The sequence below is a fragment of the Zingiber officinale genome, chromosome 3A, assembly GCF_018446385.1.
Source record: "Zingiber officinale cultivar Zhangliang chromosome 3A, Zo_v1.1, whole genome shotgun sequence".
Taxonomy (NCBI): domain Eukaryota; kingdom Viridiplantae; phylum Streptophyta; class Magnoliopsida; order Zingiberales; family Zingiberaceae; genus Zingiber; species Zingiber officinale.
Genome location: NC_055990.1, coordinates 43,985,408 through 44,011,446, shown reverse-complemented (window position 1 = coordinate 44,011,446; position 26,039 = coordinate 43,985,408). Strand labels below are relative to the sequence as shown.

The 26,039-nt window shown below is 36.9% G+C and overlaps 1 protein-coding gene, 1 non-coding gene and 1 pseudogene across 3 annotated transcripts; 1 reads left to right on the top strand and 2 right to left on the bottom strand.

Moving 5' to 3' along the window:
- Positions 1-2,885: 2,885 nt before the first annotated feature.
- On the bottom strand, positions 2,886-2,990 carry LOC122054374. The gene has a single exon (XR_006132695.1). It is a non-coding gene; the product is annotated as a small nucleolar RNA R71 (small nucleolar RNA).
- Positions 2,991-6,941: 3,951 nt separating this feature from the next.
- Positions 6,942-7,038, top strand: LOC122054348 (annotated as a pseudogene).
- Positions 7,039-23,137: 16,099 nt separating this feature from the next.
- On the bottom strand, positions 23,138-23,917 carry LOC122053699 (polyamine oxidase 3-like). 2 transcript variants are annotated; one of them, XM_042615693.1, is made up of 5 exons: positions 23,845-23,917; positions 23,628-23,741; positions 23,456-23,543; positions 23,359-23,372; positions 23,138-23,183 (listed from the first exon to the last, which is right to left on the bottom strand). In XM_042615693.1, exons 1-5 carry the CDS (start codon positions 23,856-23,858, stop codon positions 23,165-23,167), a joined length of 249 nt encoding a protein of 82 aa, XP_042471627.1. In that variant the 5' UTR covers positions 23,859-23,917; the 3' UTR covers positions 23,138-23,164. The 2 variants fall into 2 exon arrangements, with proteins under 2 accessions (XP_042471627.1, XP_042471626.1); XM_042615692.1 differs by lacking the exon at positions 23,138-23,183 and having other exon boundaries at positions 23,203-23,372.
- Between the last annotated feature and the right edge of the window lie 2,122 nt (positions 23,918-26,039).

Below are 26,039 nucleotides of genomic sequence, written 5' to 3'. Positions count from 1 at the left end.
CCTAAGTGCCCCTAGGTCAATGGACTAAGAAACGGGCCTAGTATGTATGCCTTGTAGGGTTCAAGACTTGCTACCTTGGACCTACATAGGACGCGCACATTTATGTATGTGGTACAAGCCGGGGCCCTAATCATGTTAAGATTATGTTTAAGTATGTATATTATAAGTTTTCAAAGGACATATTGCATATGTTTTTATGGTACATGTTTATGAATTCACCTTGCATATACCTTATGATTATGCCATGATATTTATGATGATGTTATGATATGTCAGGGTGCAGTTGATGATTATGTTATGTTATGCCATGATACCTTATGCTTACGTTATGATATGTCATGACATGCTGCATGATATAATGAATTTCCTCCATGTGTTATGTCTTGTGATTTTAATATGTTATATGGTTTTGTGAGTAGGAAAGGAACTTACTGAGCCATGAGTGCTCACAGCTTACTTTCTTGTACCACAGATAAAGGCAAGGAATGGATGAACTTGGGGAGCAGTAGGAGGGGCTAGAAGGATGTGTGTGTTAGTGCCTTGGCTAAAGGAGAAAGACCTGCTTTCGTTTAATAAGAACTATGACTAGTTATGTTACTGCTTTATGACTCCATGACATTTAAATTTTGTGTTGAGCATTATGACTTAAAAATCATGTTAAGCATGCTATGCGATGTTCTATGTCCAGGTAATTAGTCATGTTGATTTTAAAGAAAAGAAAAGTTTTCAATTTTTTATAAATAAGACTTCCGCTGTAGCAAGTAAGTATACATAGGTATGTGTAAGTAACCCCCGCCGCCTTAGCAGGAGGGGCGAGGCGTTACAGAAAGAGTGTGTTTTCAATTGTTGTTCTTTGTTGCTGCTCGAGATAGGCTTATATAGCCCATTGAGGGTGCCCTTAACAGCATGGAGGGCGCCTCCAATCCCGTCGGATCTGCAGCGTGGATATGTATCGCTTCGCCCGCAGCTTATCTGCCCGAGGACGCCTCTAAGCCAATGGAGGGTGCCTTCCATCTAGCATCCAAGGCACCTTCAGGCGCCTTGGAGGGCACCCTCGGCCTGCTTCCTACGCTGCTTCGGCCAAGGCACCCGAGTCACCTCCAAGCTCTATAGAAGGCGCCCCGGACATTATTCATCCAGGCTTTTAGTATTTTTTTTCATTCCTTGCAAGATATGTTAGAACAAAATACAAAATGTATCCTGCAAAACAGAGTTAGCATAAATAAAACAAGATTAATACAATAATTTGACAGCCACCAGACTGTCCAGTTCTATCTTCGAGTTTTCATCCGGAAATCCTAGGTCGAACCGATTCCTACTGTTCCCTCACCGGGGAACGCATCCTCACATATTCCACTCAGGAAAGTTTACCTATTGTCAGTTGATCTTCTAGACCAACTAGACCTTTGCTCAGCATCCGAAGCTTCCGGTCTGCATGCTAGATGTCCGATCCATGACCCGTCCAGTCTTCTACCTGGTTCGGGTAACCAAGATTTCAACCTAGGGTTACCACCCCGTAGGATTTTGCCCCAAGCTCTTGACCCGCCAAGACTTTCCGCCTAGGGTTGCCACCCCCTAGAACTTAGGGTTACTGCCCCCTAGGGTTTTCCCTTTGCCTAACAGCAGGTAGGACTTTTCCTCACCTAGGGTTACCACCCCTTAGGATGTTCCACCTACCTAACTGCAGCTAGGATTTTTACCTAAGTACACTTAGGACTTTCTTGCAATCTCAATCAAACTCAGTAGATAACAAAACAACTTAAATTTGGACGCTTAGATATAATCAAAACACAGGTTTGATTGTCGGATGCTTCCTGCACCAACATAATATAGACTGTATGATTAGAGGGTCCTTAGTGATAGAGGATATCCTTTTAACTGAACTTTCTATGTTGGATCTTCTACTTAGTAGCATTGGAAGTCAATGGGATAAACATTTTAGAATGAACTTCGCAGGTTCATATTGGTAATTTGATTAAAATCCCTACAAGTGTGTTAGCTTAAAGGTAAAGATATGAATAATACATAGCGACATTAGCTAATATTATAGTGAAATGAAAATCCTAGAATCATTCTCCCAAATCCCTCTACCCTCTTGGTCACCTTCTCCTTCTCTCTTGCTCACTCTATCTCTCTCTCTCCCTTGCTCACCTCCTTTTCTCTCTCTCTCTTTCTCTTGTATTGTGACCATATATAACCTTCAACTATCTAGATAACATACTTTACAAAATCAACCAGTGCTTAATTAACAATTCTAGTAGATCGATATTTTTATTACTTGATGACTTTACCAAGCTCTTGCGATTAGACAGTAAGTTTTTGACGTTGTTATTGGGAACTATTTCCGATTAACATTAGTTAACTAGCAATATAGTTAATCTAAACAATTTTCTTTTTGTTATTTAAATTCTGAATCTTGGTTTCTCTAATAATTTTATTTTGATGGTGATTGTGATTGTGATTATTTCCAAAAAACCTATGAATTTTTTTACCATATATAATGAGCTTTGAAATGGCAAACATACCCTTGAAAGAATTTTTCACACCCATACCTACAAGAGCAAGATCTCCCATTGTGGCACCTCAAAATGATGCTAACAACTTCCAACTTAAACCAGCTTTAATTTCCATCATACAAGGTCATAATTTAGAGGATAAAGTTTAAAAAAACCCTTATGTACACCTTAAGATATTTCAATAATATTGCAATATGATGAATTGTGAAAGAGTGTCTACTAATGCTATTTGGTTGTTAGCATTCCCTTTCATTGTCAAAGATAGAACAAGAACTTGGTTATACTCACTTCATTAGTAGAGCATAACAAGTCAGAAATAATTAGAGCATTTATTCCTGAATCACTTTTTCCCTCCAAGTAGGATGACATATATGAGGAATAGAATCCAAAGATTTCTTCAGATGGATGGGGAATCACTATTTGAAGCATGGATAGATTTAAGGGTTTATTTAGACAATGCCCTTACCATGATTTGAAAAATTGGTTAACTATGTACATATTTTACGTGGGAATTTCTTTTTTGAGTAAGAAATTTTTGGATTCAATTGCAGGAGATTCTTTGATGAACAAAAATTTTGATGAAGCATATAAATTAATTGATCAAGTGACACTAAACCTTTAGGAGTGGTCAAATAAAAATTTGAAGACATCTTCTTTAATAATCCCAGAAGTATGAGCCATGAATGCAAATGTGAATGTCAAATAAGATTTAGTGCAACCACCCAAAAGTTTTAAAAATTGTATAGAAAATATCAGCAAGTCACAAAACAAGGGGTTTAAACATTTGGAAGCTAACATAATGCCTACCTTCCACCCAAACAAGGTCTAGTGAATATTGTAATGCTTTTAAGTTGAGAAGTGGTTGGATTTACAAAGAATTTCTAGATAAAGATGGATACAAATTCTAGGGAAGGAACAAAAAAATCACCCCCCCCCCCTCCATCGCTTAGTAAAGATTTATAGGCCATTGGTACCATTCCCTCAATGGTTGATGCAATCAAATCTAAAAAAGACCAATGGTTAATGGTCATGTAGGAAGAAATAGAATCAATGAAAGTTAATGAGGTCTAGGACTTAGTTGACTTACGTGAGGGTAGAAAGGCCATTGGGAACAAGTTGGTTCTCAAAATCTAGAGGAAGGTTGATGGATCAATCAAGAGATATAAAGCTCATCTTGTAGCCAAGGGTTACATATAAACAAAGGGCATTGACTATGAGGAGACTTTATCCCTTGTAGTCATGTTTACATCAATCCATTTACTTTTAACAATTGTCATAAGTTTTGATCTAGAGTTATACCACATGGACGTTAAGGCCGCTTTCTTTAATGGAAGTTTGGATGAGGAGATCTATATGGAACAACCCTCTAGGTTCATTTTAGTAGGTCAGGAAGATAAGGTTTGTCATATAGCAGTTGGGTGGGTTAGACTACCACATACTCTATAGATGTTTAGCACTACTGGTCATCAAAATTCTACTTTGTATTTAATCCTCTAGGCTGCCAAGAATATCAATCCACGGTTAATTAAAATTTCCAATCCCGCCTGAAATACTTGCAATAAAATCACAAGACACAGGAAGTAATCATGACATAGCACATAGACATAGAAGATTTAAAATAATCAAAGTACTTAACCAATTTTTATATTATTTTTTTAAAAAATGTAAAATTAAAGACAAGAAATAAAATGTATAATGAAAATAAGAAGAAAAATGCAAAAAGTAAAAGTACAATCCGCAAATGCATGGTTGTCGTCAAGTAATAAAATATCAATCCCACATAGATTGTTGATTAAACACTAGTTAACTTTGCATAGTGAATTATATAGATGGTCGAAAGGTAGCTCACAAATGCTATAAGAGAGAGAGAAGGGAAGAAGAGAGAGTGAGAGAGAGAGAGAGAGTAGAGAGGGAGTAAATGAGAGTAAGTGAATCAACGACGATGATAAATTCTAGGATTTCAATTTTATTATGATGCTAGTTAATGTCTCTATGCATTGTTCATCTACTTAACTTCACGCTTACATTCTTGTAGGGCTTCTAACTAAAGTCTGAAATAACCCCAAATAAGTTATATTGGAGAGTTTACCCGAGTCCTAACACCATTAAGTAAAGAAGCAACTCTAGAAAGTCCAGTTAAAGGATACCCTAGAGCCCCCCAGTCATACAATCTCTATATTTATCCAATTTACTTTCTAACAATAAATTAATGTAATTAAGTAAAAGAGGTAACATAAAAAGTTTGGTTAAAAGGATACCCTCTATCATAGGGTCCTAGTTATATAATAATTAGATTACATAAATCACTTCCTAACATTAATTTGAGAGAAACCCTCTAAACTCTAATTAACTTACCTTATAGGGAATTGCCCTATATTTCAAGGATGATACACTAGAAAGTAAGGAATACCCTCTGTTATAGGGTTCGATTAAACAAACTTGAGTATCTCCTCTACACGGTGAACAAAACTCTACATCAAAATTCATTGACCTCACACACATTTTGTCAGACACATACAAGGCACAACACATAAGAACAAGTTTATAGAACATATCATTACATAATAAAATATCCAAATACATAGTTCATGCATCACATTACATCTACTTCCTACATCCTGGATCTAGAGATCTAGATATCCACTCCATTGTAAAGGAATAACAAACAAGTGATAAGAAATAAAACATCCTACAATCCAAAACATGAGATAAAGATGAGAAGAATGCTTATCAATTCGATGCTGATCTTCTTTCTTGCAATCCTTGCTCCAGAGGTGGATGGATTGGTGAAGATGAAGCTTCTAAGGTTTGCCAAGGGGGGAGAATCCTTCTCCAAGGAATGGGCCGGAGCCCCAAGACAAAGATAAGTAAAAAGGAGAGAAAATCCCCTTTTATATAACCCTTATCTGGGCATGTCACGATCGTGTGATTTCACATGGCCTCCCTTTGAATAGGCTCTAGATGGGAGACATGGCCATGTGATTTCACACGACCGTGTCTTATGGCCCTGGGAAAAAACTTGGCCCTAGTATGGCCCTGGCATGGCCCTAGCATGGTCATGTCGGATGGAAATATCTTTTAGACTATCTAAATATGGTTTTCTCTAGCTGAAGTTTGAAGAAAAGTTGTAGATCTTGAAGTTTTCTACATTTTGACATCTAGAATAGCCCATAAATATAAACGATCAAAAAGTTTTGGCCATATTACTTTCCGTCTATAGTATAAAAAATTCCACATAGTCGTGTCTAAGAGGCATGGCTAGACCATGGAAAAAACTTGATTTTCACAAGGACATAATGCCTTATAGGCACGACCCGAATATTATGGAGGCTCTAGACTCTGTTTTAGCTCTATTTTCCATCGAATGTCTTCCGTAAGAACATACACATGTCAAGATACATGGCTAGAGCATATTCCTTGATTAAAACTCTAATTTGAAATTCTTTTGAAAGCCTTTTCCTTCATTTATGTTTCATGTGTTTGTCTAGCTTGTGTTGAGTCTTTTGATTAGGAATGAAAGTATGACATAATAATAAAATAAGGTGTAACAAATATAGATTATATTCATGAAATACAAGTAAATTTACATTATAGAATGCTTAGAAACATGTATAACCTATGCATGTTAGTGGTAGTGCATTTAGCAAGAGAGCACTACATTCTTCGGTTAAGGCTAAGTCTCATAATCATTCTTCTTGTGCTTGTTGGAGATTATATCCTTCATGAACATAGCAAATTTATGTATTTTAAACAAGGTGAAACTCTATGCAGAGATCTTTGAGCTTTTCAAGAAACTTTCCAAATTCTTCATCTCTTTTGGCTTGTTTAATTCATTGAGGGAAGGAGATTGGTAGTATATTTCTCCTCGATGGAGGCTCTTCAATCTCAATCTCCTCTTGAGTAGGATTAACATAAGAGGAAGATGGAGAAGACTCTCTGTCGTGTTCAATCCCTTTCTGAGCAGTCACTTGGGGCATCCCCAAGGTTCATCCTCTCCATAACTCAACAAAGTTACAATGTTCTATGGGGTTGGTCTCCGGCTGTCCTGGAAAGAAACCTTGTGTTCTTGAAGAAGATGAAGCTATCTAAGCTACCAGTGAATGTTCCATTCCTCCACAAACTTCACTAGATGTAAAAATAACGTTTACCAGACTTGTGTTCATAGACTCAAACTTCTTGGTCAAGACATCTATTTTTGTAGAAATTAAGCTCAAGGCATGAACAGCATACATTCTAGGGGTTTTAATGGGATTGCCACCTCGTTTTGATGCTCATTGGTGATGATTCATTGCAACACTTTCTATTATATCTTATACCTCATTAAGCCCCATAGTCATCAAGGCTTCACCAATTGTGGTGTCTAAGGAGACTTTCGTCAGGTAATTTATCTCATTATAGAAAGTATGGATGACTAGCCATTTGTCTATTCCATGATGTGGGCATAATCTGAGCATCCCCTTGAATCTATCCCAGACTTCATATAGGATTCATTATCATTCTATCTAAAGCATGCTATGAGGTTTCTCATGTGAGCTGTCTTGCTTGGAGGAAAGTGTAGGACCATAAATATGCTATAGGAGAGAGGGGGAGGTGAATAGCATTCATCACAAATCATGATTAAAAACAAGTTACCAGTGGAATAAAGAATAAGGAGAAAGAAAAATCAAGCGCTAATATAAGTTATTTTTTACTTGGTTCGGAGCCTTCGATGACTCCTACTCTAAGGCCCACGCTCGTCGAGTGCTTTCATTAGGAAATCTACTAATAGTTCTAATAATTACAAAATTTAAGTACAAGAACTATAAGGAAAATGTTACTGACAATAGAGAAAATAAATAAATATTAATTGCTAGTTGTCAGAGGAGCTTTACAGGGTCGTAGGAGATATTCTGGACCACCGCGCAGGAATGAAAGTCGTAGTAGACATTATATTAAAATTTCTGGTTGAAGGCCTTTATATAAGCCCATTCTGGGTGCCTGGAACCCCTTCAAGCTCCTCTACTGCTATTGATGTGATGATCTCTAGTCAAAACTTCATTCGCGAAGTCTATCCACCTCTAGGCGCCTGGACCCGCTCCGGGAGCCTAGACTGTTGACGTGGGTTCAGCCAGTCATCACACTCCAACTCTGCTTCTAAATATTTTTTTAGTTTGGGTGCCTAGACCAATTCTAGGTGCTCTGACCACCCAAGTGCCTGGCTAGGCACCAGGTCAGGTAAGCTGGTTAGGGAACCTGAACCAGCTTCGGGCGCCCGAAGTCCAAGTGGTTGGACTTCCCTTTTTTGTACTTCTCTTTTTACAAAAAGGAGTTAGTCTAGGAAAATAAAAATATATTTATCCTATAAAACAGAGTTAGCACAACATAATAAGATATGAGTAGTAATTGGACCTATCTCCTCGAGACCAGAATCTAGTCAATGTCTCAACTTAAGTTTTCTAAATGGACATAAGTTGAACAGTCATTTATAGTTCCCTAAACTAGGAACGCATCCTCACTGGATCTCTCCTCCAGTTGCTTACCACTTGCTTATCAATTGTAGTCTCTTGACTTACCTTTCACCCACTAGGTCTTCCAGCTAGTTGTCACCCACTATCATTAAGGGACCCCAGATTATATGATCTAAAGCATCTCCCCTAATGGTGACTAATCCTTAATATTCATTCAATCAAACTACTTAATCATTCATCAACACACATTTAATGAAACAAGAACAAGGCACAAATATATCATTGAACAAGGAAATCGGAAAATCCATAGTTAATACATCAACATCATATAATGATTACTCCCTATATACTAGAATTCGGAGATCTACTCCATAACAAGGGAACTACAATACAAAGACAAGAATGAAATCATTCTTCAACTCAAATCAGTGAGAAAGGAGAAGAGAAAGCTTAGCGAATGATGTAGTCGATGCCTTGGGATGAACTCAAATTGTGTTTGTGTGGATATCGAACAAGCACGACCATTCTGATCATGCTGACATTCGACGAATCAAAGTTGTTGTCAGGATTGTACTGTTCATGTATTAAAGATAACAACTTGATCAAACACATATACTATATTCTCTTGGATCTCTAGAGGGATCATTTTTCCCGTTACATTTATATACTATTTTTTGCAATGATCTTGTCTAAAGGTTGAGGAGATGACGCACTGGCTCAGGTCAATGGGTTGTCGATGAATAGTTGATTCTCTGATCTGGGATGGAGCTCCTCAACGATCATGTGCACAATCAACTGATCCAACGAAGCATTAGTGAACAAAGACCAGGGAAGGGGTCCCTGGTAAGGTCCTCCAACGCTCAAGTCAGTATAGTTTCCTTGCAAGTGGAAGAAGGAGAAGAATAGTAGTGGATGTGCGAATGAATGTTTTAGATGTAAAAATTACGTACCTTTCCAATGGAGAGGACCACCCCCTTTTTATACCACCTCCCACGATCTCTGTGACCATGAGGTGGCTTCATGCATCAAAGTTTGTTAGGAAGTTCCTTGAAGAGCTTCTAAGGAATCTTTTTTGTACCTATAGATGTACCAATTTTTTCATTTATAACTTAAACCTTTCCTGAAGTTATTGGAGGGAGATGTTATTATAGATGAATCATCGATGAGAAATCAGATAGACTCCAGAGGAGCTTTTGAAGGAATATTCCCCGATAATTATGCCAGACTATTAAAATGTTGTTGGTTGTTTGTCTGTTGCATATATCTTGACTGGTCTAGAAGGATGACTGTATTGCTTGTCATTATATTCTATCAAAATATCTCGGTCGGTCCATAAGGCTAGCTATATTGCTTGCCATTGTATTCTGGCTTAGTATCTCAGCTGATCCCTAAGGCTAGACGTATTACTTGACATTATATTAATCTCCCCTATTATATGTTAAATATTATAGGGATCTGTTCTAATATATTGCCCATAATGTGCCAAAGCTTCATTCAAGAAGTTACATGGTAGATTATGTATGTTAGAACTTTATTTCAGAGACAAGATGACATTAAGTAACTAAAACTCTATCACCTTGAGTCTGGCCGAGTAGATATGTAGAGTTTTTTAAGGATAAGTATCTTTAAGTTCGCTCGATCTTTACTCAGCAGAGCATACACGAAGAGTCTAGTGCTTGATCAGCTCTCATCCGGCCAATCTTATACTAAGAGCTTTATAAGGACAAGTATCATTAAGCCTGCTCAGTCTTTACCTGGTCGAGCATACACGAAGAGTCTGGTTCTTGATTGGCCCTCTTCCGATCAATCTTATACTAAGATCTTTATAAGTCCAAGTATCTTTAAGCCTGCTCGGTCCTTACCCGGCCAGGAGTACATGAAGAGTCTGGTGCTCGATCTGCTCTCGTCTAGCCGATCTTAAACTAAGAGCTTTATAAGTCCAAGTATCTTTAAACTCGCCCGGTCCTTACCCGGTCGGGTGTACACAGAGAGTCTTGTGTTCGATCGTCCTTCATCTGGCCAATCTTATACTAAGACTTTTATAAGGCCAAGTATCTTTAAACCCGCCTGGTCCTTTCTCGGGCAGGCGTGTATAGATTGCCTTGTGTTCGATCGACCTTCATCCAACCGGTCTTAATTATACTAAAACTTTTATAAGGCTAAGTGTCTTTAAACCCGTCCGATCCTTACCCGGCAAGGCATACATAGACAACCTTGTGTTTGATCGACCCTTGTTCGGCCAATCTTATACTAAGCGCTTTATAAGAACAAGTGTCTTTAAGTCCGTTTGTCCTCACCCAGCCGGGCATACACAGACAACCTTGTGTTTGATCAGCCTTCATCCGGTTGACCTTATACTAAGACCTTTTGTGAGGTTAAGTGCTACTAAGCCCAACCGACCCTTTGCCCGATCTGGATTTCCTTGAACCCGACCAGCCCTTAATTGATCGAACACACTACCTTTTTATTTTTAGAATAAAACCCTAAAATCATTATATTCAACCAAGTTCACACCTAGTTATCCTTATCTGAGCATTCTACTGTGGGGTCGCATAAGCAAGATCCAAGAAATCTGAGGCTGGACGATCAATAGAACCAGGTATGGAATGCTCATCCATTTTGACTTTAATCGCCACCTCACCTTGACTTTGATTCTATGTCATCTTCTGGACCTGCTCATTATGACTCATATCACTAGCCTCCCCTTTAGGTCTAGTCAATGGAGATGTAGTTTACTGACTGGACTCGAGTTTTAGTATTGCTCATTCTCCTTCTATACTTTGTGATTTTCAAGTCTTATGTTTTTAATCATGCCTCTAGGCACTAAATCATTCTCCTTCAATTGCTTACGAAGGACGGGGTTACTTGAAACATACCCAAACATACATGCGTATATGGCAGCGGAAGTAAATAAATAAAAACTAATATAATATAATCATGTTATCATAGAAGCATATCCATTATCATAAAGCATACTAACATGGAACATGGAAACAAAAGTTCATAATGAGTATGCACCATCAAAAGCATCATGTAGCAAAATAGGGTCACATGTAATGTTTTAAAACATATAAGCATAAAGCAGATCTATTCCACCATGCCACTGTCACACACATCCTTGCCCTTCTTGTTGCTCCCCTTTTAGTTTGACCATTCTTTTCCTTTTTCTACAGTACAAGAGAAATTAAACTATAAGCACATAGGCTTAGTAAGATTTTTTTCCTACTCATAAAACATGAATCATGCATTTAACATAAAGTAGTATTCCTTTAACTATCATCTAGGTATAAAATTCGCATTCTAGCCTAAAGTAGTATCATACTCATTTAAGAAAATTATAACATAGCATATGAGAGCATATACATAAAGTAATAGCATGATCATCTAGGCATCATAGACATGTTTTCAAAAGAATTTCACTAAAGCATAAAGGAAATCATTTATCATGAATAAGTATATGCAAGATGTCCTTTTAAAAAAACATGTATCATGAAATGAGTATATGCAAGATGTCCTTTTGAAAACATATATCATATATGTACTTAAACATAATCTCAACATGAGGGCCCGACTTTGTACCACATACATGAATTTGTGTGCATCCTAAATAGATCCGAGGTAGCTAATCTCAAACCTATTAGGAACTAGCCCGTTTTCTTGACCATCGACCTAGGGGCACTTAGGAGTCCATCCCTTACTAGGCCCGTTTCTTTGACCATCGACCTAGGGGCAACTTAGGAGCCCATCCTCGTACAAGCCATACAAAGTAAAATAGCATATCATATTTCTTATCGTATCATGGCATATCATGTTCTTGTCATATCATAGCATATCATGTTCTTGTCATATCATGAAGAGTGCTCTTTATCCCAACTTAAGGGAAGCATCTCTTAGCCTTTTCATCATACATAAGCCTTGCATAAACATAACATGATAACATAAAATGCACATAACATATAGCATATCATAGAGGAAACATAACATGATGGCATAAGTGCACATAACATATAGCATATCATAATGAAAATATAACATGATGGCATAAGTGCACATAACATATAACATGGTGAAATAAAATCCATAAAATCCATATAACATGGTAAATCCTAACTCATGATTTGGCCGAAACATATGAGCATGAATAATAGATTTCCAAACAACATAAAACATGAAATCAATAGCCTAAGTTCTCATAATACAAAACATAACATGTGGGACCTATTAAGAACCCTAGGTAGCTCCTTAACCTAAATCCCTTGTCTTGGCCGAAACATGTAAGCATGATTCTAGTTTTCTTCTAACAATTTAAAGCATGAAACTTTTACACCATGCATAGTATAGCAAATGAGGCTCTTAGTAGGCATAAATGAGGTTCTAACCCTAATGTTCAATCTTGGCCGAAACCTCTAGAAGTATAATTCTAAATTTTTAATTGCAACATAATGCATGGAAACTTAAACTAACACTATCAAGAAGATCATACATCATGAGGAAACATAAGCAAACATAATTTAGGTCTAAAGGCTTTCTATAACCTTTTTCATTTCTTTGGCCGAAACCTAAAGGTAAGGCTTTAGGTTTTTAATGTAACATAAGGCATGGAAACTTAGACTAACATTATATAGAAAGTCATTCATCATGAGGAAACATAAGCAAACATAATTTAGGTCTAAAACTTTCTCTAACCTTTTTCATTTCCTTTGGCCGAAACCTAAAGGTAAGGTTCTAGGTTTTTCAAGCAATATAAGACATGGAAACTTAACCTAACAATATATAGAAGATCATACATCATGAGGAAGCATAAGAAACATAATTTAGGTCTAAAAACTTTCTCTAACCCTTTTCATTCCTTTTGGCTGAAACCTAAAGGTAAGGTTCAAGTAATATAAGGCATGGAAACTTAACCTAACAATATATAGAAGATCATACATCATGAGGAAGCATAAGCAACCATAATTTAGGTCTAAAACTTTCTCTAACTCTTTTTCATTTCTTTTGGCCGAAACCTAAAGGTAAGGTTCTAGGTTTTTCAAGCAATATAAGGTATGGAAACTTAACCTAACAATATATGGAATATCATACATCATGGGGAAGCATAAGCAACATAATTTAGGTCTAAAACTTTCTCTAACCCTTTTTCATTTCTTTTGTCCGAAACCTAAAGGTAAGGTTCTAGGGTTTTCAAGCAATATAAAGCATGAAAACATAAACTAACATCATATAGGAGATCATGCATCATATGAAATCATGAACAAGCATAGTTAGGTTTCAAACTTTTCTCTAAACCTTTTATCTATTCTTGGTCGAAACCTAAGGAGATGGTTTCTAAACTTTTTTTTTTTTTTTAAGCAACAAGTAGCATGAAACTTTTAACAACCATAGGTAACCTCAAATCCTTATCTTGGCCGAAACTTGCAAGGCAAGACCCTAGGCTTTTCAAGTAACCTTTAAGCATAAAGCATACGAAAGCTACTTGTACTGCAGGTGAGGGAATACTTACTTCCTTTCGCTAAGGAACAATACCCTTGTTTGAGAAGTTTGCCAAGGAAGAAGACCCCCCTTTAGTTTGGTTTCGGCAAATGAAGAAAATGCCTTGGGATTTCGGTGGGAGAAGGAAGGAGGAGGAAGAAAGGAGAAAAAATGAAGTTTTCCTTTCCTTTCTCTTATTTATGCAAAAATGAAGGAAGAAGACAAAACCATCTTCTCATTGGGAAGGAAGAAGGAAACTCAAACTTTTCCTTCTAAGTGAAGGGGCCTTCACTTTCACCACCCTTAACTACAATCTCCCTTCTTTTCTTAACAGCACACCCCTACTGGGGCTACTGGTTATCACTTGCACCCACTTACCAAGAGGTTCAAGGTTCAAACCTTGGTTACACCTCTTTTTGGTTCTATTTTCTTTTAAATTTTTTTTTGAAACAAATATACATAAAGCCTATTCTAATCATGGGGAAACAAATTCATATAAAATTGCTAGGGATCCTATGGGTGTTACATGCCTATCCTAAAAGATCAGAATTTGGGGGTTCCTATTTGAGTCCCAACCGAAAGCAGTCTTCTTCGAAGACATGTCGTCTTCAAATAAGGGTTGAAAATCTCATTTCACCCGTATAGAAATACCTGATTCTGTCACTTAACCTGTTGCTTGGCAATCTTCCTTTTCTCCTCTTCTTGATCCTTCAAAATTGAATAAGGATCCTATCTTTGCTACTTATCTCCCAAACTGAGCCGTCAACATTTTAAAATTCACAAATAATTACAAGAGGGCTTTTTATATTTTTTTGGTTTATTCCTCATTCAAAAGAGACTACCATGTCACTTTGGTAAGTTTTGATAATTTCAATACTCACCCTATCTCTAACTATGGTATTTTTTTATTTATCTAGTGGATTCTATTCTATTATCCTTGATTGATGCATCAATCGTGTAACGCCTGCCCTCCCTGCTAACCCTAAGGGACGGGACTACGATACTCTATGTACAAATAACAGCGGAACACTTAAAATAATTTTCTTAGTTTAATAAAAACTTTTCTTTTGTTTTCCTTTTTATCAAATCCGAACTACACTACCAGTGCCTCAATAACATGATAACAAATTTAGTATAAACATAACATCAAGTCACACATATGGTACTATAATTTATGATACCAAAGCATAGTTCTTTAAAAGTTTTAAAGCAGGTTCTTATTTGGTTGCCTAGCCACTGCCACACACATCTCCTTGCCTCTCCTGCTGCTCCTCTAGCTCATCCAGCTTTTTCCTTTATCTGTGGTACAAGGACAGTAAGCTGTGAGCACTCATAGCTTAGTAAGTTCCTTTCCTACTCACTAAAACCGAAAATCATAATATAATCAAAGAATGTCTCAACATAGCATCACTTCAGCTAGTCATGACATAATGTAACATACTCTTTTAAGCATATCATGCAACATGAAGAAATCATAACTAGTCATGGCATATCATAGCATAAAGCATAGCATGAAGCATAACATAATCGTATCTAATCATGACATATCATCATAAGGAGTCATGGCATATCATACACGTGAACATATCATGGAACATAACGTAATCATATCTAACCATGGCATATAAATCATCATAAGGTATATGCATATGATTTTCAAAAACATGCATCCGAAAAACATGTGTATGTCTCATGATCTTTAAAACCATTTCTTCTTACATATATATATACTTGAACATAATCTCAACTTAAAGGGGATCCCGGCTATGTACCACTTACATATTGCGCGCAACCTATGTAGGTCCAAGGTAGCAAGTTTTGAATCCTACAAGGCAAACATACTAGGCCCGAGTCTTACTCCATCAACCTAGGGGCACTTAGGAGCCCATCCCTAACGAGGCCCGAGTCTTATTCCATCAACCCCGGGGCGCTTATGGAGCCCACCCTTGGTACAAGCCATATAAAGTAAAGTACATGTCATACTTATACATATCATACATCATAAAAGCATGCATCACTTAGGCACACATCATATCATAAAAGTATACATCACTTAGGCATACATCATGTCATAAAAGTATGCATCACTTAGGCATACATCATATCATAAAAGTATGCATCACTTAGGCATACATCATGTCATAAAGGTATGCATCACTTAGGCATACATCATACCATAAAAGTATGCATCACTTAGACATACATCATATCATAACAATATGCATCACTTAGGCATAGATCATAAAAACATGCATATCTTAAGCATAAAGCATATCATCAAGCATGCATAATTTAACCACATAGCATATCATGAAAGCATGCATATTTTAAGCACTAAACATAGCATCAAAGCATGCATAATTTAACCACATATCATAACATAAGCATGCATCACTTAGGCATACATCATACCATAAAAGTATGCATCACTTAGGCATACATCATATCATATCAATATGCATCACTTAGGCATAGATCATAAAAACATGCATATCTTAACCATAAAGCATATCATCAAGCATGCATAATTTAACCACATAGCATATCATGAAAGCATGCATATTTTAGGCTCATATCATATCATCAAAGCATGTAAAATTTTCCCACATATCATAACATAAAACATGCATATTTTGAACTCATAACATATCGTAGAATTTCTCATCTTGTATAGTTCACAAGCATACATGTCTAAGCATAAAAGTGTATCATGTGTTCATCCAATCATAAGGAACAATGTAACATGATTAATTTGGGTACTAAGCATCCTAATCCTTTGGGTTCTTATCATGGCCGAAACCCTCTTAGGTGCCCATTTAGGTTTTAAACACATCCAAGCATGTAGAACCTAATTCATTCACATATCATTTTCATAGGAAGTATCATAACCAAGATTTACTTGGACTCTAAGTTCTCCAAGTCCTTAAACCTCATTTGGCCGAATCTTAACAAGTGTGAAACAAGGTTCTAAGGGACATAAAGCATGGAAACTTTAACCATATTTATAGCATTCATTTCAAGAAATATGGTAAGCACCATTGAGTTAGTTCCTAAATTCTTTAAGCCCTTAAATTTATGTCTTGGCCGAAACTTACAAGTACTCATTTAGGTTTTCAAGCAAGCATACAAGCATGTGAACTTCCTCTAACATCATGTATAAATTCATCAATGGCATCATACAAGTGGTCATGGCCGAAACTTCCCTTAGCATCAATTTAGGTCACTAACAACATATAGCATGTGAATTTTTAGCTTTCTACATTTCATATTTCATGGAGAGTGACATGAGCATGTTCAATGTAAGTTCTAGGGTTTCTAGGGCATGTATCCCTTCATGGCCGAGACCTTAAAGTGTCCATTTGAATCATAGTTAAATATATAAGCATGTGAACACAACAACATGTTATCTCAATTTCTTAAGAAGCATCTTTAACACATGAGGTCTAAATTTTAGGGTTTCTAGGTCTTTAAACCCTACATGGCTGAACCTCATCAAGCATGAAATTTGTTCAAATGGCATAAAAGCATAGAAAGTCATAACACATTTCATAACATGTATAAAAGTCAAGCACTATAAGCATACATTTAAATTGTGTCTTAGGTTTCCTAGGTTTTTCCTTTCTTTATCTCATAGCATATGCTTGGCCGAAACCTTCCAAGTCTTTAAACTAGGTTTTAGGTGGCCTAAAGTATGGAAAACCTAAACAAGTTTTATGGCAAAAATATCAAAGAACTATACATATAAATTTGGTTCACAACAAGCTAGGACCCTTGTGGTCATAATTATCATATATCATGCAACCAATTTTCCTATACTCTAATTAAGCATGGGAGCATTAAACAACTTTCATATCTTATTTTCATGGAGGTTTTGAGCATGTTAAAAATCTGTTTAAGATATTCTAAGCCATCCACCTTACCATGGCCGAAATATTAAGAGTGGTGTTCATGAGTTTCTATCAACATACAAGCATGCAACTTCTTTAAGAAAATCTATATTCTATCATATAAACATGGTGAGTTTAAATTCAAAGTATTCCTAACCCTAAACCCTTCCTTGGCCGAAACTTGTGAGTGGGATACTTTTGGTTCCAAGTAACCTTCAAGTATGAAAACAATAATGGATCCTTAACCATTTATTTAGAAGGTTTTGTGCAAGTTAGGTAAACAAATAAATTCCCTAGCCCTTATAAAACCTTTTTGGCCGAAACTCTAGGGTTAGATACATCTCTAATCCAACATCACATATATATAAAAATATGAGAGAAAACCTTCTTACAAAGCATAGAAAAATTATCATGAATCAAGGCTTATTTTAAACATTCCTAGGATCACAAGTCCTTCCTTTGGCCGAATTTTTCACAACTTTGTTCTAGGTTTTAAAATCCTCATAAAATCCAAAAACACATCAAAACTACTTGTACCACAGGTGAGGGGATACTTACATCCTTTTCGCTTGTGGTTCTAAAGTGTGGTGATGGAAGAAAGGGTCTCTTCTTCTTGTTCTCCTCCTTTGATTTCCTTTGGTAGCCCTCCTTTGTATCCTAGGAGGAACTTTGTTTTGGGGGCCGAAAATGGAGGAGAGGGGGCTGAGGTTCTCGGTGATGGATAGGGGAGAATGAGAGAAATGAGTGAAAAATCAAATCTTCTCTTCACATGCTCCCTTTTATGTTAAGGGGGAAGAGGTAGCAAAATTGATTTTTGCTTTCCTTCTCCCTTAGCCCTTTTTTTCATTTTTTATATTTATTTTATTTATTTATTTGTTCTCATCATTCATGATGAAACAAGGGGGAATGAATCCCCTTAATTCCCCTCTTTAAGTCACGACAAAGAAGAGGAAGAGGGTGAGAAAAGAAGGAAGGCAAGTTGCCTTTCTCTTGTTCTTTTCTTGTTTTCTTTTGGCTAGCTTTTACTCTCATCCTTATCATGAGTTTTCCTCCTTTGCTATCAATATATTATTCCTATCCCAACTGGTTATTACCCATTAATCCTATCATTTACATCATGAGAGGTTCAAGGTTCAATCCTTGACAACTCCTTATTTTTATTTCTTTTTATTTCTTTTTGGTTCAACATTCTACTAATATTTTTCTAAGATAAATTCATCATTCTCTTATTTTATCTTAAAAGCTTAGTGGGTGTTACAAATTGATTTGAAAAAGGCTGGGCTATGTGCCAAGGAAAAGAAATTATTGGCTGAGAGAGGTTTACAAGTACCCCCTCTTCTGAGGAGGCCTCTGAAGCTTGTGGGTTCGAGGCGAGCTCAACTGTAGTGTCTGGGGAGTTGCCTTCAAAACCTTCTCCAACCCCTATGAGCTCTTCTCCAGAGAAGGCAGCTTCTCCAAAGAGACAATGCAAGAAGCGCACATTAACTCTCGCACCTTCTCCCAAAATGCAAACAATATCCCTCGAGGTGGATCCTGCTCAAGAGGAAATACAAGAACCATCTCCTACGCTAACCTTATCCACTCTTTATCCTATTCTCTCAACTCCAGTTCCCACGCAAACTCAAGAAGACATTTTCCTACTGAACTACTCTTTGAATCCCCTTCTCTCTATATCTCCTGGCCCAAGGGTTGCCTTGGTTGATCCAGAATGTTCCCCACAACCATCAATTCTCTTTTCCTTACCATCTACCCAAGCTTTGATTTCTTCCACATCTCTCCTTCCTTCTACTCTACCAATATTACTAGGAAGTCATTTAATTGTGGATTCGAAAGAGGCTAAGACTCAACTTAGTGAACTCATGCCTACAAAATTATCAGACGAAGTTTCTTATGAGCAAACTAAGGTGTCATAGATTGATCAACTATTCTTAACCTATTTCGAATGCTCCTAACTATATTTATCTTTCAGTGTTGGGTTATTTACAAGGGTGTTGCACAACACCTACATGACTTGGCCAAAAAAATGAGTTGCTAAAACAAAAAACCTTTGCAGTAATTTCTAGACAAAATTTTGAACGAATAAAAGAACTATCTGCTCAACTAAAAGAAACTCAAGAGTTAGCTGAAGCTGAGCATGAGAAAGAGACTCAATGGAAGACCTCCTTAGAAACTCTCAAGGCTCAACTTCAATAAGAAGCAAACTTTCAAGAAGAAATAAGAATAAAACTGGATGAGCAGATTACTGAGAACAAGAAATTATGCTCTCAAATGTCTGAATTAAAGTCTACTCACGCAACCGAGCTAGCTGCCAAGGAAGCTGAGTTGCTGGCCCAAAAGATAGAGCAAGATTCCTTACTCGCTAATCTCCTAATCACTGCAAACCACTTGAGCAACATTGACAACTTATCGGGTAGGATAGGACGATCATTTTGAAGCAACGAAGGCTGCCCTTTTCAACACCCATGAGTTCAATGTGTCCATTGTTGATTCCCTTTCTAATTCTCTTTTTCTCAGAGTTGAAGGAGCAATGATGTAGCTAAAAGAGGGTGGATATCTAATCACCAATCCTCCATCCAACTTCCTGGATCATAGGAAGATACTACATGCTGCGTCTTTCGACTTACTTCCTCGCTTTTCTTAATCTACCTTGCCTTCTTTTATGTTCAAGTTTATTGTTAACATCTACTAGACTTTTGTTAATTGTTCAAGTATTTGATTAAAATCATTGACCATATTTTTATTTTTATTGTTACTATTTATTTGTTTATTTTTACAAGACTTCACTTTGCATCCCCCATCGCCCGCTCGGACAAAAACTTAGGCGAGCTGAGATTATGTCTTTTCAGATTGCTCGCTTGGGTAAAAGCATAGGTGGGATGAGACGATGTCTTTCTACATTGCTCGCTCGGTCAAAAACTTAGGTGGGATGAGACGATATATTTTTGAATTGCTCATTCAGGCAAAACGAACTATCACCCGTGTCATACATCTAGCTCAGGATATTCATCTAGCTCAGGATATTCATTTAAATTGACACTTGTTCGATTGTATGCCTTAAAAAATGAATAGCTATAATACTCATTATTTAATCAAGTAAAGGAATCTGGGATTGATCAAAATTAAACACCTTCACTATCAATTAACATGTTCACCTAGTATTTCCTGGACGATTTTTGAAAACATGCTCAAGCTTAAGACAAATAAAGATTAGTTTAGTTATACTCTCACCTTGAGGAATTACACAAAACACCCTGTTTACTTTGGTAACTTGCCCCGATAAAAACACTATTGCTTCGAATTAAGAGCCCAACAAATTAGTTACTACATATGACTTTTTATTGCTGATATGTGTGGATGCATCACCATAGGTGTACAACTTTTTATTTGCCCACAGCTTTATCAATAGCTCACGACTAATCTGTTGGGTTATTCGGGTCGCGAAAACTGCTTTTTGCGTTGCGGAAACCCCGAATCCCAAGCCACCGGATACGTACGAAGTTATAAAATTATGTAAAAACTTCGTGTACATGTTTTCTAGCCTAGATCTACACTAGATCTACAACGAAGAGACTTATACCTTTGTAGCGAAGCCCTTCGCGTATCCCGCTCATCCAAGGTTCGCCGGATCTCAAGGTTGTCAAGTGTACAACCCTCTATGCGTATCCACACAAACAAATCGATGGAGAGAACCTCTAAAGATGTGCTAGCAACCTTAGAGGATCAGCAATGGTGGAGGAGAGGGAGAGAAGAAAGGTAGAGAGGAAGAAGAAGGAGGTTACAAAACCAAAATGAAAACTCACCCTTTTTTTTTAAAGTGGTCGGCCACTAAAGAAGGCTTTTAAACCTCCATGGGATATCAAGAGTCACAACTCTTGATCTCCCTCATGAGGTGGCACACGCATGTGCTAGCCTTGATGATGTGGTACATCATAATTAGTCCACTTAATGCCAACTCACAAATGCGGTGGCAATGGTCATGTCAAACTTGACCTTTCATCTTCCTCTCAAATCAAGTCAAACTTGGCCACTTCTCTCCTATGGTTGATCAAATCTAACCATTGGTTCAAGTCAATTTTAATTTAATGAATCTCTATTCATTGAATTAAATTAGCTCAATGAGTCTAAGTCCAAATTATACTCATTTAACACATGAACCAAATTGAGTCCAACTCAATTAGTTTACTTTGGATTACTCTTAATCCAATTTGATTCATCACATGAATCTAATCCTCTTGGTTCATCAAATGAACCTAATCTCCATCTAATTTCCCTTTGTGTGTTACCCTATAGGTTCTTGTAACGTTGGCAATGCTCCTAAACCCTTTTAGAAGCATAAGTAATGAGCGGTATCTAGCAACACATCATTACTACCCAAGTTACAAGAATGTTGAGATCCAACATCACCTTGTGACTACTAATTGTGACTCTTCACAATATGTGACAAGTGTTCTTCTATCCTAGACATCTAGATTGATCAATGTGAGGCATAGACCGTGTCATCCTCTGACCAATCTAAATCTTGAACTCCAAATAGACTCACTCAATCAAATGAGCTCAACATCTCATATTGACTCATTTGGGCATGGCCATGCATTTAGTGGTCTCACTCTATCAAGAATAATGATGTCACTCCCGTCGAATAGAAGGGATAGATCTCATCTACATCACTCACATCCCTCTGCATAATTTGTTACATATCCAGTAATCGCCTTTATGGTCCACTCAGTTACGGGTGGCGTTTGATGAAGCCAAAGTATGTAACTCCTTATGTAGGGAACCATGGTGACTTCAGGTCCAAGGACTAATAGTCATACTAATAGCCACATGAGAAAGTATATGACACTCGTATAACGATCCATGATACTTTCTCATGGCGGGTCATTCAGTATACATTCTCCAATGCATACCCATGTGTCAACTTGATATCTCCATATCCATGACTTGTGAGATCAAGTCATCGAGTTGACCTACATAATAGTCTCGTCGCATTAACATTGTCCCTGAATGTTAATACTTGACTAGGAATGATTAAGAGTAGTATTGCCAATATCATCTCACTATCGATTTAACCAATCGTTTGATATAAGTAAGAACCTTCTACTCAAGAACGCTATTATACTTAGTTATTTGGCACCAATACAAGTAAGTATAATAACCATAAATAAATGCCTTTATATATATAAAAATATGATACAACGAGTTTTCTTTTTTACAACGGTGAAAAACAGTTGTCTTTTCCTTCAAAGACAACAGTTTTTCACCGTTGTCTTTGAGCGTCTAACTTTAATAACAGGGTCTTCAACAACAGTTTTAAACTATTTACGACAACAGTGAAAAAGCGTTGTCTTTTTTTGATAAAAAATAAAAAAAATATTAAAATTTATTATACAATTTTCTAGTATTATAAATCATTCAAAATACTAAATTTGTAAATAAAATTTAACATATAATTTTCTAACATTCAAAAATAATATTTACAACATTCCGAAGAAATTTCAAAAGCAGCCAACAAAATGACAACGACACTATTAAAACAAAGGTATAACAACACAACATCCTAATCCTAGAAGAGTAACACAACATCCAAATCTTGATATCCAGTTTTGAAGAGTTGGATCATTTGAACTACTTTTACCATGTACAACACTAGAAGAGTAACAAAACACTGCTTCTTAATTCTCCTAATCCTTCATCTTCTTCATCCTTGCCATGTTTACATCGTACTTGGATTGAAGTGGACCAAGTAGATAAAGAAAGAAGATAAACTAAATGCCTTCATCTTCTTCATCCTTGCTTCTTAATTCTCCTAATCCTTCATCTTCTTCATCCTTGCTTCTTAATTCTCCTAATCCTTCAAACTCCACCTGTTAGAAGAAGATAAAGAAATGTCACTTGATCTAAACTAAATGCCTATGAATAATAAAAAAATCTGAAATCTCATAAAGTAGACTTAATTCATTAATAATGCATCATATTGAATGCCTCTCCATGACTAGCTTAATAGCCTGTGCTATAGACATGTCTTCATTTGTTTCATACCTGAGTTTGTTAGCCTGTAAACGTTGAACAGTCATTTCACAAGAGAAATATTTCCAAGTTATCAGCACTGCAGATATAAGGTTAATAAAGAACTTGCCTCTTCCAGAATGGTTTCAAACACCTTACCAACTTTTTCCACTAGATCTTGAGGCACTTGATGTCCATCACCATCAAAGAGTGCGTAGCTGAAAAATAGAAGTAAATTTGTCTCCATAAGATTATAGTCTCCATGATCAGTGATATCTGTTAGTTATTCAGTTAACCATTACCTCTCCAAGTCATGATCATACAAGACAGAATTGTCACCAGAAGTTCGATAAATTGGTAGACCAAGTCTTCCAATCCAAGATGCCAATGGATTCTTGTTGCAGACACCATGCAACCTGAAGTGTCCAAATTAAAACTTCTAGTCACTGAAATTTTGAAGTCTGGCCACAATCCTCTTCAGAAGGAATGAAAGCAAAAACACAAAAAAAAGAAGCATACCAGGCTGCTCCCATGTCAACAGGAAAACCAAATGAGTAGTTAGTGTGAACTCGACCACCAATTCTATCCCGAGATTCTAAAAGCACAAGCTAAGGAATAAAAAATAAACTTCCATGTGATACAAATTTACCCAGCCACTTCACACACTGCATTCATATCAGAACTTAGAATCTAATATGTAAAGGCAACTGAAAAAACTGTTAATTTATATCGACATAACACCTGAAAAGCTACATTTTTCAGTGCATGAGCAGCTGCAATCCCTGCAAATCCACCACCAATGACAATGGCAGAAGGAGAGTGAGATTGCCTTGCTTCAGTCTTCTAATAGAATGATGCTGCAAGAAAATTTAAGTCAATATATATATAGATATATATGTTGATGTGAAGCAGTAAAATGCAAACTAGAATATATTTTAACACCATGAAAAAAAACATAATTAATAATAAATCCAACACAAGAACAAGCAACATATTCTGTCGTGTTGTATATATATTTACCAAATGCATTTTCCTTCCACATGGTTGAACTCTAAAAATAATTCAAAAAGTACCCCAATAATAAGACTGACAATAGAAAACACCCCAAACATAAAAATTTAGTTTTATTTGTAATTATGACAGATAATCATGTAACTAGCTTCAGTATTCCCATAAAAAAAGATATGTAACATAACAATATACTGATACAAAGAAAAGTAAAGGGATGACCATTAAAGGAAAGAATACCTTAAATAAAATGAATTCAGAAAGTTCCCATAGGCTCTGGTTTAATCCTTTAAGTTTACTTTGATCATGAGCTAAATCATTGCAGTGAATAGATTTAAATCGAAGTAGGTAAAATTCTCATTTTGGCAGCCTGTGTTCCTCACGAAACCCATCTGCAATTTCACACTAGAGGTTGAAATCGAGCTCTTAAAAATCTTTAAACTTGATATACCGAAAGCTGGAATAGAGAAGGAGGCTACACTCACCAGAAAAATCCAAATTGATGCTGGAAATCATTGAAAAAGGGATGAGTAGATTCAAAACTCTACTAAGCTTGAACACCAGCATCTCACGACTGGAAGCCCTAAGAATCGACCTGAAATCAGGCAAAAAATTGAAGATTTTGTGACTAAAAATTTACGCAGAAATAGGTCACAAAAAGGACTCTATTTGGGCAAAAACAAGCATAAAAAATATGTAAGGAACAAAACCCCTCAAATGATTTGAAAATGAGGGAGGCGGGGAGGCGAAGGGTGTCAGTGACAGTGGCGAGTACGCGGAGAAGAAGTTTGTCCAATAGCAGCAGAGATCTCTTCCTCCATCGCAGGTTCGTTTTCATTAGGGTTTGTGTTTGATCACTGAGTCGCATGTTGAAGAGTGCATGATAGAGATGCCTTTTAGTTGAGGCGGCAGCGACGCATATGGCAGAAGCGAACCTGAGGCCCATCTAGGATGGAAGGCAGTGGAGCATCTAGGGTTTTCGATGAGAAGATGCAGGAGGAAGAAGTAGAGGACACTTACTGTTAGTGGATTTCATGTCGGAGGTCTTGCCGGTGAGGGTGTCCTTAATGGACCGTGGACTGCTGCTGCTCCTGCGCGGCTCCGGTGAGCGAGAGATTGTGAGAAAAGAGAAAAGAGGGACGGATTGAGAAGATAAATGGGTGGAATGCGGCGGCAAAAAACATTCGGGGAGAGGGAAAGAAAAAAAGCGAGGCAAAAATTGGCGAAGGGGAAAAAACAGTGAAGGAAAAAAAACACCAGTATTCAACATCACTTAATCGACAACTGCTTTTAAAAACTGTTATCGTAATCCCAAAAAAAAGTGCACATAGACAACAGTTTTCAAAAACTGTTGTTGTAGCATTTAAAAACCGTTGTCGTAGTCTTAAAAAAACATAAATAGACAACGGTTTTTAAAAACCGTTGTCGTAGGCCAAAAAAATTGCTAAAAGACAACGATTTTTGTTAAAACCGTTGTTAAAAGGCAAAAAGACAACGGTTTGGTATAAAACCGTTGTCGTTTGAGTGATGTTGTAAGGCTTTTTTCTTGTAGTGATGTTCAACCATATCATAAGCACCCATCAACTCATGTTGCTTCTGAAGCTCAGAGTTCATGGTCGCGAGTATTAGACATGACACATCTAATGCGTCATCTTGATGCTTCTTGTAAGCATCTCGGTCATCTCGTGTGGCAGTGGCAGGAGGTG